Here is a 15,966-nt window from a genome sequence, read left to right on the forward strand (position 1 = left end):
CAGACGCCATCTCTTAGTCCGTAGCTTTTTGGTCAAAATATCTAGTCAAACATTTTTAAAAAGCGACGGACACGTCTCTTAGTCCGTCGCTTTTTGGTAATATTTTTAAAAAAGTAACGGACAAAGAGACATTGTCCGTGGCTTTTTTAAAAATTATATTGAACCAAAAGCGGGTTTTCCCCCCATTTTTCCATTTCTCTTTCTCTCTCTTCCCTCTTCTCTCCCTTCTCTCTAAAAAACAAATCGTTGTGCCGCCGCTGCCCCACGTCGCCATCGTCATCGCCCTTCTCTCCCTTAGCACTAATCTCGTCGCCACCTTGCCCCGCCGGCGCCGGCACCGCCACCCGTCGTCTCACTGCCTCTTTTCCTTAGTATATTGTTTTGGTTTGATGAATTGTGTTATTCAATTGTTAATTTGTATATTTGATTATTGCTAGTTAGGGAGAGAATTGGAGATTTTTTATTTTAGGGTTTTCTTCTAAATTGGGATTTTTTAAAATATGATTGTGAATTGAGTATTAGAAGTTAGAACTAACAAATTATTAGAAGTTAGAAGTTATAAAGTTAGAAGTTAGATTAGTTGCATTTTCCAACTTTGAAATTCTTGAATTTAGTATGTTTGACGGTTGAAGTTAGAAAAACATTGAATTGTATATGAAAGTTAGATTACTTTGAATTAGAAAAATATTGGATAGTATATGAAAGTTGAAACTAAATTAGTTGAATTTTCCAACTTAGAAATTCTTGAATTTAGTAAGTTTGAAAGTTGATGTTAGAAAAATATTAGATGCAATTGTACATGAAAGTTAGATAACTTTAAAGTTACAAAAATATTGGATAGTATATGAAAGTTGAAATTAGGTTACTTGACTTCTTGAACTTAGAAATTCTTGCATTTGAAGTTTATATAGAACTAATTTTAGAAAGTAGACATGAACTTGAATTTTTCTAGGATTTTAGAACTTTAGGTTATGAACATTAGAAATCTTGAATTATTGTAGGATTTTAGAACTTAGGTTGTGAACTTTAGAAATCTTGAATTATTGTAGGATTTTAGAACTTTAAGTTGTGAACTTTTGAGAACTTTAATTTTTGTAGGATTTTAGAACTTTAGGTTGTGAACTTTAGAAATCTTGAATTATTGTAGAATTTTAGAACTTTAAGTTGTGAACTTTATAGAACTTGATTTTTTGTAGGATTTTAGAACTTTAGGTTGTGAACTTTAGAAATCTTGATTTGTAGAATTTATGAACTAATTACTAGATTGAACTTTAGAAATCTTGATAAAATGTAATATTTATGAAATATTTAATTAAGCTTGAACTTAATTAAAAATTTGAACTTAAGTTGAAGTTTGAATTACTTGAAATCTTATTGACCTTGGTATATATTTGAATTTAATTAGAACTTTGAACTTAATTTTTAATAACTTGAACTTAATTAAGAATATGAACTTAAAGTCTTGTTGAGCTTAATACGAACTTAATTAGAACTTTGAACTTAATTTGATTTTTGAAGTACTTAAAATCCAATTGACCTTAATATATTTGAACTTAATTTATAACAACTTGAGCTTAATTAGGAATATAATTAATTATTTGAAATCTTAAACCTAATTGTTGTTTATGAATTAGTTAAGCTTGAACTTTGTAGATCTTGAAATTTAGTATTTATGAACTAATTTTTGAATTTTGAAATACATTATAAATCATTAAATTGGGATTTAGGTATTTTTGAAGGCTTAATTAAGCTTGTTAGTTTATATTTTGTGTAGCTGAATTGATTTGATATTGAATTTAATTTAATTTGCAGGTGGGCAGCAGAAACTGTAGTTTTTGCTACAAAAAAAGTGCAGAAAAAGCGACAGACAAGGTCTTTTAGTCCATCGCTTTTTTGGGTTTTTATTTTTTGAAAAATCCAAAAAAGCGACGGACAGGGTCCTTTAGTCCGACACTTTTCTGGATTTTTCAAAATTTTATTTTCAGAAAAGCAACGGACTGCGTCTCATTGTCCGTCTCTTTTCAAGATTCTAAAAACCAATAAAAATTAAGAAAAGTGACGGATTTCGTCTCTTTTTGTAAATTTAAAAAAAAAAAATTAAGCAACGCAGTCCGTTGATTTTGACAAAAAAAGCGACACAGTCCGTCACTTTTTTTCCTCATTTTTTGGCAGTTTTTTAGTAGTGAAACTACTCGAATAATCAAAGAGTCGCATGCCACAATGTTGAATAAAGAAAACTCAATGATCAAACCACATTCCACAAGGAATGAAAAGAGTTTGGTGAAGGAAACGAGTGATTCTAGATGGGCAGATTTAGTTGAGGAAGAGGAGCATGCACCTACAAGGAGTAAGTTAAGTCCTCAAGCACCCATATTTGTGCCTTCAAGTAAGGAAAATCCATCTATGGCAATGACAATTGATAACTCCAAAAAGATCTTTACCATTAACACCAAGGTATTGGAAATAAGTCATGAGCCAGAAGCTGAAGTTTCAAGACGTAGTCCAACTACAACTTATGATAGTGACTTGGGCAGTGAAATGTTTGACGAAGATGATGAGGATGATATGTTAGACATATTATTTGATAAGGTAGCCAAGGATGGAGATCTCTCGCCTAGGCAACAAAGAAGTGGACGCAACAAAAACAAAAAGAAGACACATGGAAGTCAACATAGTTGGGATGGTAAGGTGACTGAGGAATTTATTCCAAGCCACCTACCAATGCGACTAGCAAAGCAAAATCATATGACAGTTTCAACAACAACACGATCCAAAAAGAAGTGATGAACTATCAAGTTTTGTTGGACATATTTGATGAAGAAGACAAGAGGGAAATACTTCAGGTTACTTTACACGGGCAATCCATCTCTTTTAATTCTTACATATATAAAATGAAGTTTGAGGTTGATAACATAGCTTTATTCTTAGATTTTAGATTTTTGGATTACTTAAGCATCCTCATTTGTAGTATCATCACAGACTGTATTATAAATTCTATAATGATCATAAAATATCTAGTCTTCTCTAGCTCTTATTTTTTCTTCATGCTTGTTAATTAGTAGAGATTTGTTACCTCATTAAGATTAGTAAGGTAAGGCCTAGCCCCCCTTGCTTGTACTCTTCTCTTTGAGATCCTTTTCACTTCATTAATAAAACTAGCCCTAGGCACACCTTGCCTAGCGGAATTGCTTAAAAAAAAAAAAGGGTGGAGGGTAATTGTTGAGTCTCCATTTTTTAGAAAGTAGGAAATAGAATATTATTTTATGGATACATGCTTTTCTTGTTTATATATAACAAACAAGTTGATTTTATATGTTTATTATATTATGGACTAAAAATATTTTATTACTTTTTCTTATTAAATTGATAAGCAAATGTGCACATTGTTAATCTTCACAATAATGGTAGCATAAAGTGACCGCACATCAATCTTGACAATGTATAGGAATGTACTCTCTTTTTTAGTTGGGCACAAGTACTACAGACATGGTGGTATTTATTGTTAGGTTTTAAAAGGTGTGAATGGAAAATGAAGAGTTGCGACTTTTATGAAGAGTTGTGACTTTTATGAAAAGTTGCGACTTTTATGAAAAGTTGTAACTTTTATAAAAAGTTGTGACTTTTATGAAAGGTTGTGACATTTCCAAAAGATTGTGACATTTCTGGCAAGGCACAATAAGAACATTTTCACACTACCCTTTGTTTTCTATAAATTGAGGGATTTCCTCCTATTTTAATTGAACGAATTTTTCTGGACTTCTTCTACTACTACTAAATCTAGTATTCTAAGTGTACTTTACTACTGTTGAGTGGTTCGCTGACACCGTGGTTTTAGGTATCAATACATCGGTAAGTAAGATCGTTCTATCCTAGGTGGATATATTCCATTAACCTCGAGTACTTGAGGGGAATAATTTCCTTAAGGGGGCACTGTGCATTCAGTGGGCTTGAATTTTTTTCTTTGAGAAAAATATTTTTATATTGTTTCTAATCTGTTTCTGATTCTATTTTCTCTACTAGTTTTAATTTTCTAGTTTGAAAATACTCTTTAAACTTTGTTGTTTCTTACCAAGTTCTTCAAAGTTTTGTTCTAAGTATCTTAGGAATACAAGATGAACAACAATCTTAAGGAAATTATTATACTGTTGGTATTTCTTGTATTCTACTGATTGAGAGAAACAGATCATGGAAGTAGAAGATTAATGCATTACTTCTCCAGAATTCAGTACTTTGTTTAGCAAGGTTGAAGTGAGAATGTACTAGAAGAATTGGTGGTATTTCGGTTAAAGATTACACCAGGTAACCTTCTTATTATTTATCTAAGGAGGAAAATAGTTTCTAAAAGTTAACAGCTTTGGTATTTATCATGTATGTCTTTGGAAAAAGATATGCAAACCATATGATTTTTGAATGAATTTTCCTTGGCAAAAAGTGTTGCCTTTAAAATTCTTTAGTTTACAGAATGAGAGATGCACATTTTTGTTTAGTAAAATAGTATGTCAAAATGTTATAGTTGGAAGGCTATTTGAAAACAAAAGCATATCTATGTGATAATCTAAGAATATGTTTAATTCTGTTTGGAGACTAAAAAAAAACTTTTGTAGTTTTGTACTCCATGTTAAATTTGATTGTACCTGATTTTTGTAGACTAAAGCCTTTTGTAGTTTTCTACTCTGGATAAATTGGACTATGCAATTGGTTTGAAGAATATGAAAACTTCACATAATAAGTCAGTGTTGTACTTTTGATTTTCTATAAACTTCATTGTTATATAGAAACAAATTGTACAAAACAAAATTGTCCTTATTGTTAGTATTCTAAGTACTAAGTGATATGTCTATTTGTGATAGAGGAAAAATACCAGTGACTTAGAGTTTGTGATTTTGTGCCTCTATGGAATGAACTTTGACATTGTGCAAAGATTGTCAAAGAGAATTAAAGCACTATAATTCTTTTGTAGAATAATATTTTCAAAAGAGGTTTCATGTTGCCAGTGACACTTTGATAGCATGAGAAAAAAAGATATGCGGAAAAACTATTTTCAAATACTTGAAAAATATTTTTGAGATCATATTTAAAATGTGGGGGTTTCTATGTTTATGACAAAGATAAAATTAGGTTTAGTGTCTAATTTAAATTTGGAGCACAAGCTATGAAATTCGATAATACTTTTGTATTATGTTAGACCCACAAAATTCTTGGAGTATATTTGATATTATGGTCGTTGAGTTTCTCTTTTACTAGTATATGGTATGACTAGTATCAAACTATCAAATTATATGTATACTTGTTCAAAATGATTGAGTTCTTTTATAAAAAAGTGTCACTTAAAATGTTGTGACTTTTCAAGAAAAAATATGTCTATTAAATATAACTATTTGTGTAGACATGAATATTGGTGAATAGTCATTTGTCATGTTATGTAAAAGAAGCGTTTGGACTATATTGCCTTTATTGGACCTGATGAAACTTTGTCATGGGTAGTTTTATAACAATCAAATTGAAAGTTATGGAAAGGTCCTTCCGAAAAGGAAATTTGACAAGGTGATGACTCTAAACAATGTTTGTATCACACAAAATTGTAAGAAATAGGAACAAAACATTTGTGAGAAAAAGCTACCTCGCGGAGATCTTTTCAAACTCAATATTTTTATTTGTTCCTACTTGCTTGAGTCAAACTGTTTGTGACTTGGGCCATGTCAATTACAAAATCTTGTAAGCAAAACTGATCAACTTAGAAGTTTTGTCTAACTTTGAGTGCAATAAATAAAAATGTCAAGTTTGTGTGGAATCTAAATATGCTGAGCATTCTTATAAATCTGTTGAAAGAAACTCTAATCCCTTAGAGTTGATTTACACTAACATTTGTGATATGAAGTCAACATCATCTCGTGGTGGGAAAAAGTATGTCATAACTTTCATTTACAATTGCATTAGAAACGACTATGTCTATTTGTTGAATAGTAAGGATGAAGCAATAGAAATGTGTAGACAATATAATATTGAAGTTGAAAATCAGTTGGAAAAAAGATAAGAAGTGATAGAGATGGAAAATATAAATCTCCTTTTGCATAAATATGTTTGGAAAATGGATTTATCCATCAAACTATTGTCCTATTCACCTAAATCTAATGGAATTGCAAGATGGAAATAAAAATAACCAAACTTTGAAGAAAATGATAGTTGCATTACTTATAAGTTTAGGTTTACCACAAGATTTGTGTGAAGAAACTATCCTTACTGCAAAAGGGAAAAACAAAAAGTTTTGTCTTTTCAGAAAGAAAGCAATTTTGTTTGTTCAGGACACAATCTATTCCATATGAGAAATGGAAATGAAGGAAATCCAACTTGAAATACTTCAAAGTGTGGGGTGTCTAGCCAAAGTCCAAGTTCATATTCCTAAAAGGATTTAAATAGGACCTTTGATTGTGAATTGTAAAATTAGACTTGAGTAGTCTAGTGAAGGGTCTAAAAGACCTTGGAAACGAAAAAAAGAAAATGTACTTAATAAAGAGATTCGGATGCATAATAAATGTCAAAGGACATCTACTTCCTTCGAATATGATTTAGTAACATTTCTTGTGTCTTCTGCAGACTCATCCTTCTGGAAAGATGGTGTCAATAGTGAAATTGATGCAATCTTGAGCAACCATGTTGGAAGTTAATTGATCTTCTTCCAAAAAATAAAACTTTGGGTTCAAAGTGAATCTTCAAAAGGAAAATCAAATTTGATGGAACTGTTGACAAATTGTAAAGTAGACTTTTTGCCAAAGGCTTTAGACAAAAGCAATGTCTTGATCTTGTTGATATATACTCGTCAATAACTAGAATAACATCCATTATGTCACGCCCCGAGCCTACACCCTGGACGTGGCCGGCAATCGAGAACCATTGCTGGCCCCAAGCGAACCCTTGGCCTGGCTTACTTACTCAACGGAAGACTTAACTCATGAAGAAAAATATTTTTAAAGGAAACTAAACTACTCAAAATATAACTTAGAATGTATAATAATAACATTCACTGCCAAAGTGGCAACTCAAGTCTCAACTTAACTGAAAAAGAAATAAAAGACTCATGAACTAACACCACTGACTCTGTTTATGAAGCCTCTAAACAATTGAAATGGACGTCGAGACAAGACCCACGACATCCTAATGAACTAAAATACATGAAAGCAATAAAAAGGATCCTCCGAAAAGTTAGGAGGCTTACCAACTGACTCTGTGTGCTCGACTGGATCAACGAGGCACAGAATGTTGATCCTGATTACCTGCGTCTGCATCATAATAAGATGCAGGCCAACTGACATCAATACATTGAATGTACGAGTATGCGAGTTGGAATGCTAAACACAACTTAAGCTTGAAAGAATCTGAAAAAAACACTTGTCTTGGCTTTACTCACCTCCTGAATAACTTAACTCAATATAAAGCAATAAAGCATATGCAATATATAGAAAGCTTGTAAAAATAGTGGAAACAACTCTGTTCATAAAGAAAATGCAATAACAAACTCAACTTTACTCATAAAATAAAGTAATATAGTTTATGTGGGAGATTCTCTAACCGACAACCACCACTATGAGCCTAAGTGGTGATACAGCTTCTTGTCCACGCTACCAGAACTGTCATATACTTTGTCGTCATATAGAACTACTTAACTTAGTGGATCCACTAGCTTATGCTAAAAGCATTTTAAGGAGTCATCTAAAAAGTATGATCATTTACTACCCATGATGGCTACATGGTTTATGGAGACGTGAGTTATCTGAACTCAAGCTCGTCCCCATATCGGTGCTCAATACTACTCCTAAAATATACTTTAGCTCATATATTTGTAAAAACAAAACTCTTTCTTTGGTTTGAGATAATTACTCAAAAACTTAGCTTAAAAGCTCTTTGGGAAATCTCAGTTTCCCTTCTTACTCAAATGTGAAAACATTTTAACTCTTGGGAATACTTAGTTCCCATATAATCTTTGAATAATGAACTTTACCCTTACTCCTTACTAAAAACTAGCTCAAAGGCTCTTTTGGAAATCTTAGTTTCCTTTTTTGTTTAAATGTGAAAACATTTACTCTTTGGAAATACATAGTCCCAATATACTCTTTTGAAGAAATGCACTTCAAACTTTACTCTTTACTCAACTCAAAACTCAAGTCTTAAAACAAAGTTAAAACATTTGTAAAAGACTTTTGGAAACTTTATGAACTTCTCTTAACCTGACTCTTGACTTCTCTTGACTTGACTCTTAACTTCTCGTGACTTGACTCTTAACTTTCCTTGAATTGAATTATGGATTCAAGGATTGTGCTTAGTGATAGGAAAGATCTCTTGATGTTTAGGAATGATTTTTGATAGCTAAACATGAGAAAAGGATCAAGAAATCACTGTCTCAGGGTGGGTCCGCTACGCGGAGAGGTATTTAAATTTTGGTCGCGAAAATACTTTTTGAGGCAGAACGGTCCGTGATCGCTCTGCGACGTGAGCATGAATTTTTTGAAACTGAGGAGCAGGTCCGCGACGCCTGGGCACCAGATTTGCCCGACTTTTTCCTTCTTTCTTTTTCCGGTCCCAATTCACCCAAACTCGACTATTCTTCTCAATTTTTCTTTAGATTCAGATACCCAGCATGTATACACAAGAATCTAACTCAAACAACCCAAGGAAACAACATTTTAACCTCAAGGAACTCCTAAATCTCAACCTAACTCAAGTACAAAGGCCAATTTCAAGAACACCATTCAAGATTCATCAACTTTCAACTTTCTAGAACAAACTTCGCTGAAATAAACATGATTGGCGCGAGGGTGAATGAACCCAACACTATGAAAGACTCACCTACCTCGTAGGGATCACCCCTTGACGAAATCCACGAGCCTAACTTCAAGAACTTGACGATTCCTTGCTCATTCTCCTCTTTTCTCCTCTTCTTTTCTTCTCTCAAAACCCTAACTTGTTTCTCAAAAGTGTAAACTGAATCCAATCAGTTTAGACCCCAAATTAATTACCAAAAACGAAATTAAATAATTGGGTGGTGAAAAGACCATAATGCCCTTCTAAAATCCGGATTGAACTTTCCTTATTAGAACAACCCAACTTCTAATGGGCATAACTCACTCATACGAACTCGGAAATGCGCAAACTCGGCGGCGTTGGAAAGATTATTCCAAGATATTTCCTACGATATCTGGAAACACACCTAACTCATTCTGAGCTAGAAGTTATGGTCGTTTGAAGTTGACCAAAACTCAAACTTAACCAATTTTCCAGATTTTTATTATTTCCAAAAAAAATCACTCTTTCTAATTCTAGCTCTTTATAGTTCTTTCAATTTGCGAGATGCTACACATTCGGATGTTAATATTATTAGTTGTGGTATATGACCTCAAAATTCATCAAATGAATGTGAAAACAACTTTCTTAAATGAAGAATCGGAGGAAGAAATTTACATGTAACAACCCGAGGGTATTGTGGTTCCTGGTAAAGAAAATAAAGTGTGCGAACTTGTTAAGTCACTTTATGGACTAAAAACAAGCACCCAAACAATGACATAAGAAATTTTACCAAACTATGTTGGTAAATGGATTTAAGAATGATGGAAGTGATAAATGTGTTTACATTAAAATCACAAGGTCAATGTTTGTTTGTATATTTGTGACATGTTGATCATCAGTAGAGACACTAATGACATAAATGCTACTAAACGTATGCTAGAAAGCAAGTGTGATATGAAAGATCTTGGAGTTGCTGATGTGATCTTAGGTATAAAAATTCTTAGAACTCCATAATGTTTAGCATTGTCACGGTCTCATTGCATTGAAAGGGTACTTGACTAATTCAAATATTTGGATTCAATATTGTCAAGACTCCAATAAATGTGAGCTTTGCATTCAAATTAGTGAAGGCGAAAGTGACTCACAATTGGATTGTGCTAGAGTATTGGGAAGTATGATGTATATCAAGAAGTGTACACGATCAGATATAGTATATGCTATTAGTAAACTGAGTCGGTTCACAAGTAATCCCAATCAAACTCATTGGATGGCAATGAAAAGAGTTTTGGGGTATTTAAAACATACTCAAAACTATGTCTTGCATTATAATAATATCCAGCAATATTGAAAGGATATAGTGATGCAAATTGGATCACCGGGATCAAATGAAGTAAAATCCACGAGTGGTTATGTATTTACTTTTGGTGGAGGAGCAGTCTTTTGGAAATCTTCCAAAAAAAAAGGCATGTATCACTGGCTCTACAATGATCTCTAAGCTAGGTGCTCTAGATAAGACCGATGAATAAGTTGAAAGACTTCGGAATTTCTTGATAGATATTATTTTTTGGTTCAAACCTTTTGCATCAGTATGCATACACTTTCATAGTCAAGATGCAATAGGTAGGGCATGAAGCATGATGTGTAACAAAAAGTCTCGTCATATAAGACATAGACATAATACCGTTAGAAAACTACTCTCTAGTGGAATTATCACAATTGACTATGTATAGTCAAAGGATAATGTGTCAGATCCACTTACAAAAAGGCCTAACTAGAGAGAAAGTTGAAAGATCATCTAAGGGAATGGGTTTACGGCTTAGGACAAGTCATCATGGCAGTAACTCTACCTAGCAGACTAGAGATCCCAAGAGCTAGGTTCAAGGAGAAAAACAAAGTTGTGACTGACGGTTCGGCATTGTCAACCAACTCAATCCATTCTCATGATGAAGACAATGTTCAGGAATAAGGATACAACATTAAGGCTTGTTAATGAGTTAATAAAGCTTAAGGTTTTTAATGATTTGCTAAGTTTGGCAGATTTGACCAAATAGTGTATCTACGCGATAACACGGTTAGAAATCACTTATGTGAGTGTGAAGTGTAAGCCGTTTCAAACAGGATGATTGTCAAAAGTCCATCTCTCTATACACTCATGAAACCAGGAGGTGTTCATGGCCGAAACGAACACAACTGTAAGAACCATAAACGGTAAAGGGTTGATTGTGTGACATATGGTTGTCTAGGTATACACCAATTCTTGACAGTTCAAAGATATCAAATCTACCGATTGACCGAGTATATCTAACATATGTGCACTACGGAAAGTTCAAAAGGGAACCTACTTATCCAGATGCATTTAATTTTTGCTTGTAAAGTATACATACTTGTTCGTTTCTTAGTCTTGGAGGCATTCCCCATTCATGTGGGGAATTGTTGGATTTTAAAAGGTGTGAATGGAAAATGAAGAGTTGCGACTTTTATGAAGAGTTGTGACTTTTATGAAAAGTTGCGACATTTATGAAAAGTTGTAACTTTTATGAAAAGTTGTGACTTTTATGAAAGGTTGTGACCTTTTCGAAAGATTGTGACTTTTCCAAAGGTTTGTGACCTTTCCGGTAAGGCACTATAAGAACCTTTTCACACTACCCTTTGTTTTCTATAAATTGAGGATTTCCTCTCATTTTAGTTGAACGAATTTTTCTGGACTTCTTCTACTACTACTAAATCTAGTATTCTAAGTGTATTTTACTGTCGTTGAGTGGTTCGCTGACACCATGGTTTTAGGTACCGATACACCAGTGAGTAAGATCGTTATATCCTAGGAGGATATATTCCATTAACCTCGAGTACTTGAGGGGAATAATTTCCTTAAGGGGACACTGTGCATTCAGTGGGCTCAATTTTCTTTCTTTGAGAAAAAATATGTTTATATTGTTTCTAATTTGTTTCTGATTCTATTTTCTCTACTAGTTTTAATTTTCTAGTTTGAAAATACTCTTTTAACTTTGTTGTTTCTTACCAAGTTCTTCAAAGTTTTGTTCTAAGTATCTTAGGAATACAAGTTGAACAATATTAATTGTCGTAAAAATGTTTAACAATAACTGAGTTAATGACATTGCATTCATAGCTAAAAATTTTATGTTCTAGTGAGATAAACATAGTGAAATTATGTCAAAACTGTAACTATTCTTGGTAATCCAATTATTGGTCCATCAATGAATGTATTTTCAATTTGATCCTTCCAGAATTGGAGGGGTTGGATACAAAATGAGCTAAATTTGACATTTTATATTAGGAAAATGTAGTATTTTGTTGACTAACAAAATTTGGCAAATCAAGCCATGGGGCAATCCAATAATAAAATAATCTAGTGTTACAATCCACTTGCAACTTGAGGTTTGATTTATTCACAAAGTTTGATTATTAGATGTATTTTGTAAAATTAGCTTATAAAATTATAACTCGTTTAAGTTTGAATTAATTATGGACTCGTTCATTTATTAGTTCAGCGTATCAAAGTTTTGGTTGATATTTAGCCTAAATCGACTCATGAAAAACGTAGTCAAAATAATTTCAAAAAAAGTACATTTTATTTTATTTAATCATATATCATATATAAAAGAGAACCTTAGGCCCGCCTACGTGGCGCCACCACAAACCAGAATTCCCTGTTAATTTATTTATTTCCAACACTAGCCTTCTCCTTTCATGAAAAGTTGTGACTTTTATGAAAAGTTGCGATTTTAATGAAGAGTAGCGACTTTTATGAAAAGTTGTGACTTTTATGAGAAGTTGTGACTTTTATGAAAAGTTGCGACTTTAATGAAGAGTTGCGACTTCTATGAAAGTTGTGACTTTTATGAAAGGTTGTGACCTTTTCGAAGGGTTGCAACTTTTTCAAATAGTTGTAACCTTTCTGATAAGTCACAATAAACATTTGTTCACACTACCCTTTTGTTGTCTATAAATAGATGGATTTCCTCTCATGTAAAATAACGAAATTTCGAACCTCTTCTTCTTCTTCACAATTAAATATTTGTGTACTTTGCTCCTGTTGAGTGACTCACTGACACCATTGCTTATGTTACAGATCCTAATATGTATTTTTACAATCTTTAATTTATGCTTATGTTATTAAGGATAAATGATAAGATTTAATAATTTTCATTTTCCTTCACATTATTAATGTTTGTTACTACGTAATCTTGTATGTAAGATAATATAGTGTTTTAGTTTTAATGCCCGATAGGTTTTAAGTATTATTTTATAAATTCCATGACATTAAATTCCTGCGCGAAGCATGGATAATTTTACTAGTATATTATATACAGTCATAATAAGGAAAATATTTTTACAAGGTATTGAAAATTTATAAAAGAACAAATAAAGAAATTAAAACTTAGTGAAAGTTGGGCGAGTTGAGTTTATGACCCACAGTTTTAACCAATTACAGCACAATCCATTTCAACCACCCGTTTTTGCCTAAGTGACATTTGGATGGATTATTAACCCACTCATTTGATCTGTCCAAATTCAGCTTAACCCGCTCATTTGTCAACTATAACGTTTTGTATCACTTCATCAATTTGCTGTGAAGGAGGCATCTCCTTTTTTAGGGCATCAAGATGCAACTTTGTTCCTATTCCCTTAAGCAATAATAGAGTATTAAAAGAGAATGACATTGGAGGTGATGGTCTTAAACTTTTGACCCCACTTGCCTCATGAACAAAACTTCAAAACTATCCATTTCCAATGTCATTTGGTGGTGATTTCTTCAGTTGAATTCCCCTCTAACAATAATAAGTGACTCTTCATAGCAGGTTGAAATCGAAACCTGGAAAATGGAGTACTAACTAGCTATAGCTGATTAAATTGCATTGTTAGTGAACTTTTTTAAAACTGTCAGTGTATACATAAAACGTAAATATCTAATAGAGAAAAGAGTTAGTAATCACATCTAGCTATAGTTTTGCTTTTCGTTTTGCATTGCATTCTCAATTTCGTTGTAAGATACACAAATAGGTAGAAGTGACACTTATAAAAGAGCTGCCCAGAAAATTCTGGATATGCCAGAAGGCAATAAGGATGTGAGTTCAATATTCTTCTGTGCGCTATTAATCTGATGATATCAAGATATTATTCAAAAATACAACGTATCGGTCTCACTCATAAACGGAATTTGTTAAGTGAGACGGATACTAAAGCAACAAAGTGAACAAATTATCCTGAATATGAAGATATTCACAGACCTTGTATGGTATGGAGCAGTAGCATATGGAACAATTGCTGATTGATATGTAGAAGGGAAAATAGTATTTGGTTTTTACAAGAATTGTCTGTCAAGAGCACATTCGAAAGAATGCAATACATACATGTAAATGAATCTAATGACCTTGCAACCAATTCTCGTCTTTACAAGTCATTGAAATGTAGGATCCCATGACTCTAATATGTGTTTCAAGAGAGATCCTTCCAAGTGCAAAAAGTAGAATTATTAGGCAGCTCAAGACAAAACGTCCTAAATCTAAGAACTCTTTGCAGTCTCTCACCTTAGTGTGCTCAGAGAAGGAAGGTGAAAAGAGCTTGGAAGATTGATTTTACACTTCCCTGGAATTTTGGAGGTTGAAAATCTTCCTTGCTTGTCGATAACAAACCATTGATATAATCCCCTTGTATTCCCTGGAAAACATGAATAATTTGTATAAAAATCTAAAGAATAACTTTGAATACAGTTCTCGATTCAATAGCACTTCCTTGCCCCAATGTTCAGTATGATGATCAAAACAACATTTTTTTTAGTCAACTTCAAGCACCAAGTCTATTATCTTTCTTTAATAAATCACACATACTAAAACTTGGAAACAATAAAAACATGTGTAGGAAAACCATGATCAAACAAGGATTCGCAAACTAGTAAGTTGGCACACAAAATGGAATAAAAGAGTGGCATTTTTTATAATAAATTCACACATGAGAGATTTCATTTTCATTTTTTATCCATGTGCCGAAGCCTGAATGTTTCTTTAGGACAAACAAAGGTTTCAGGGAGTAAAAGATGATATTGTTGTAATTATGTGTTACCTTAGCAGCATCTTTTAGAGGACCCCAACATTCTACACGGTTGTACTTCTTCGAGCTAGAATGAAAATAGACTCTAACAGTAGCATTCATTAGTTCCTCATGCTCCTTGAAGAAATCTGAATCCCCATAGAGCACAGCCTCAAGTACCTGGTAGTTCGAAAAGGCAGATTAATCACAATCCGATTAGTATAATACACTAATTTAGAGAAGCAAACCAAATTACAGTTCAACAACGGAATGAAAACAAAGTGTTTTAGCTCATTGGACTGGTTGTTTTACAAGTTATGCACTAAAACAGTTGCAAAGTCAAAAGTAACTCCAACCAGGTTCCTAATTCAAAGAATAAATAGGAACCTAGCATGCATTATTGTTATAGTATTATTGGCTGCATTAACTTGCCAGAGAAGGTTAGGATTACCAAATCTTGTCCTAAGGCTAATAAGGAAATACCAACAAAAAAATAAAATTATTCTTGAATTTAAGGTAATCGTCTATCCTTGTTTTAAGGAGCTATGTCCACTGACCATGCGATATGCTGGAGTTAATATAAGTAATTATTCAAGAAGTATCACTTGGACAGGATATAAACTTTCTAAGCAGATTTTATACAACTTATTCAATCCTCCTCGTCCTCTTTAAGAAAGAGTTTTATAACTCCAAAATCAGAATAATGCTTGACAAATGAAATAAGTTTTATCAAATGTGACTTGCAGACTTACAAGGTGCAACTTAATGCAGCTATGCAAGTCAAATTTCAAATATGGTGAAAAACATTTTCCAAATCGAAGCTTTTCTTTCTTTTTCTCTAAGTCAAAGCATAGTTTAAAATTTACAGAGAACAGTAAGAGGGGTACAAATATTTTAAGAATTTACCAATGGCAATTCCTTGGAGAATATATGGTATCTGAACTCGGCAGCTAGCTCTTGTAGGGGATTCGGTCCACTCACATAACAGTGGACATCAAGAAACAAATTACCTTTCACTTCTCTCCATTCAGCAACCACATCATCTTTATTATACCACCCTTTCAACTGCCATAGAAAAAAATGGTGCAAGGATTGAACTCAAATTACAAATTTTCAAAACAAAGTTTCAGTCAGTGGGAA

At 32.9% G+C, this 15,966-nt stretch overlaps 1 protein-coding gene across 2 annotated transcripts in view; it reads right to left on the reverse strand.

Moving 5' to 3' along the window:
- Positions 1 to 15,966, reverse strand: part of LOC125834153 (magnesium dechelatase SGRL, chloroplastic-like) — a 390,391-nt gene that overhangs the window by 372,162 nt on the left and 2,263 nt on the right. The window contains exons 3-5 of one of the 2 annotated variants that reach the window (XM_049513346.1): positions 15,733 to 15,891; positions 14,860 to 15,006; positions 14,047 to 14,457 (exon numbers count right to left, since the gene is read on the reverse strand). In XM_049513346.1, coding sequence (XP_049369303.1) covers positions 14,338 to 14,457; positions 14,860 to 15,006; positions 15,733 to 15,891 — 426 coding nt within the window. In that variant the 3' untranslated portion in view covers positions 14,047 to 14,337. Of the gene's footprint in view, positions 1 to 14,046; positions 14,458 to 14,859; positions 15,007 to 15,732; positions 15,892 to 15,966 lie in introns of those variants that run through there. The other variant, XM_049513347.1, reaches the window with a different exon arrangement.

The sequence above is a fragment of the Solanum verrucosum genome, unplaced genomic scaffold (assembly GCF_900185275.1).
Source record: "Solanum verrucosum unplaced genomic scaffold, falcon-dt-bn FXZP01000108.1, whole genome shotgun sequence".
Taxonomy (NCBI): Eukaryota; Viridiplantae; Streptophyta; class Magnoliopsida; order Solanales; family Solanaceae; genus Solanum; species Solanum verrucosum.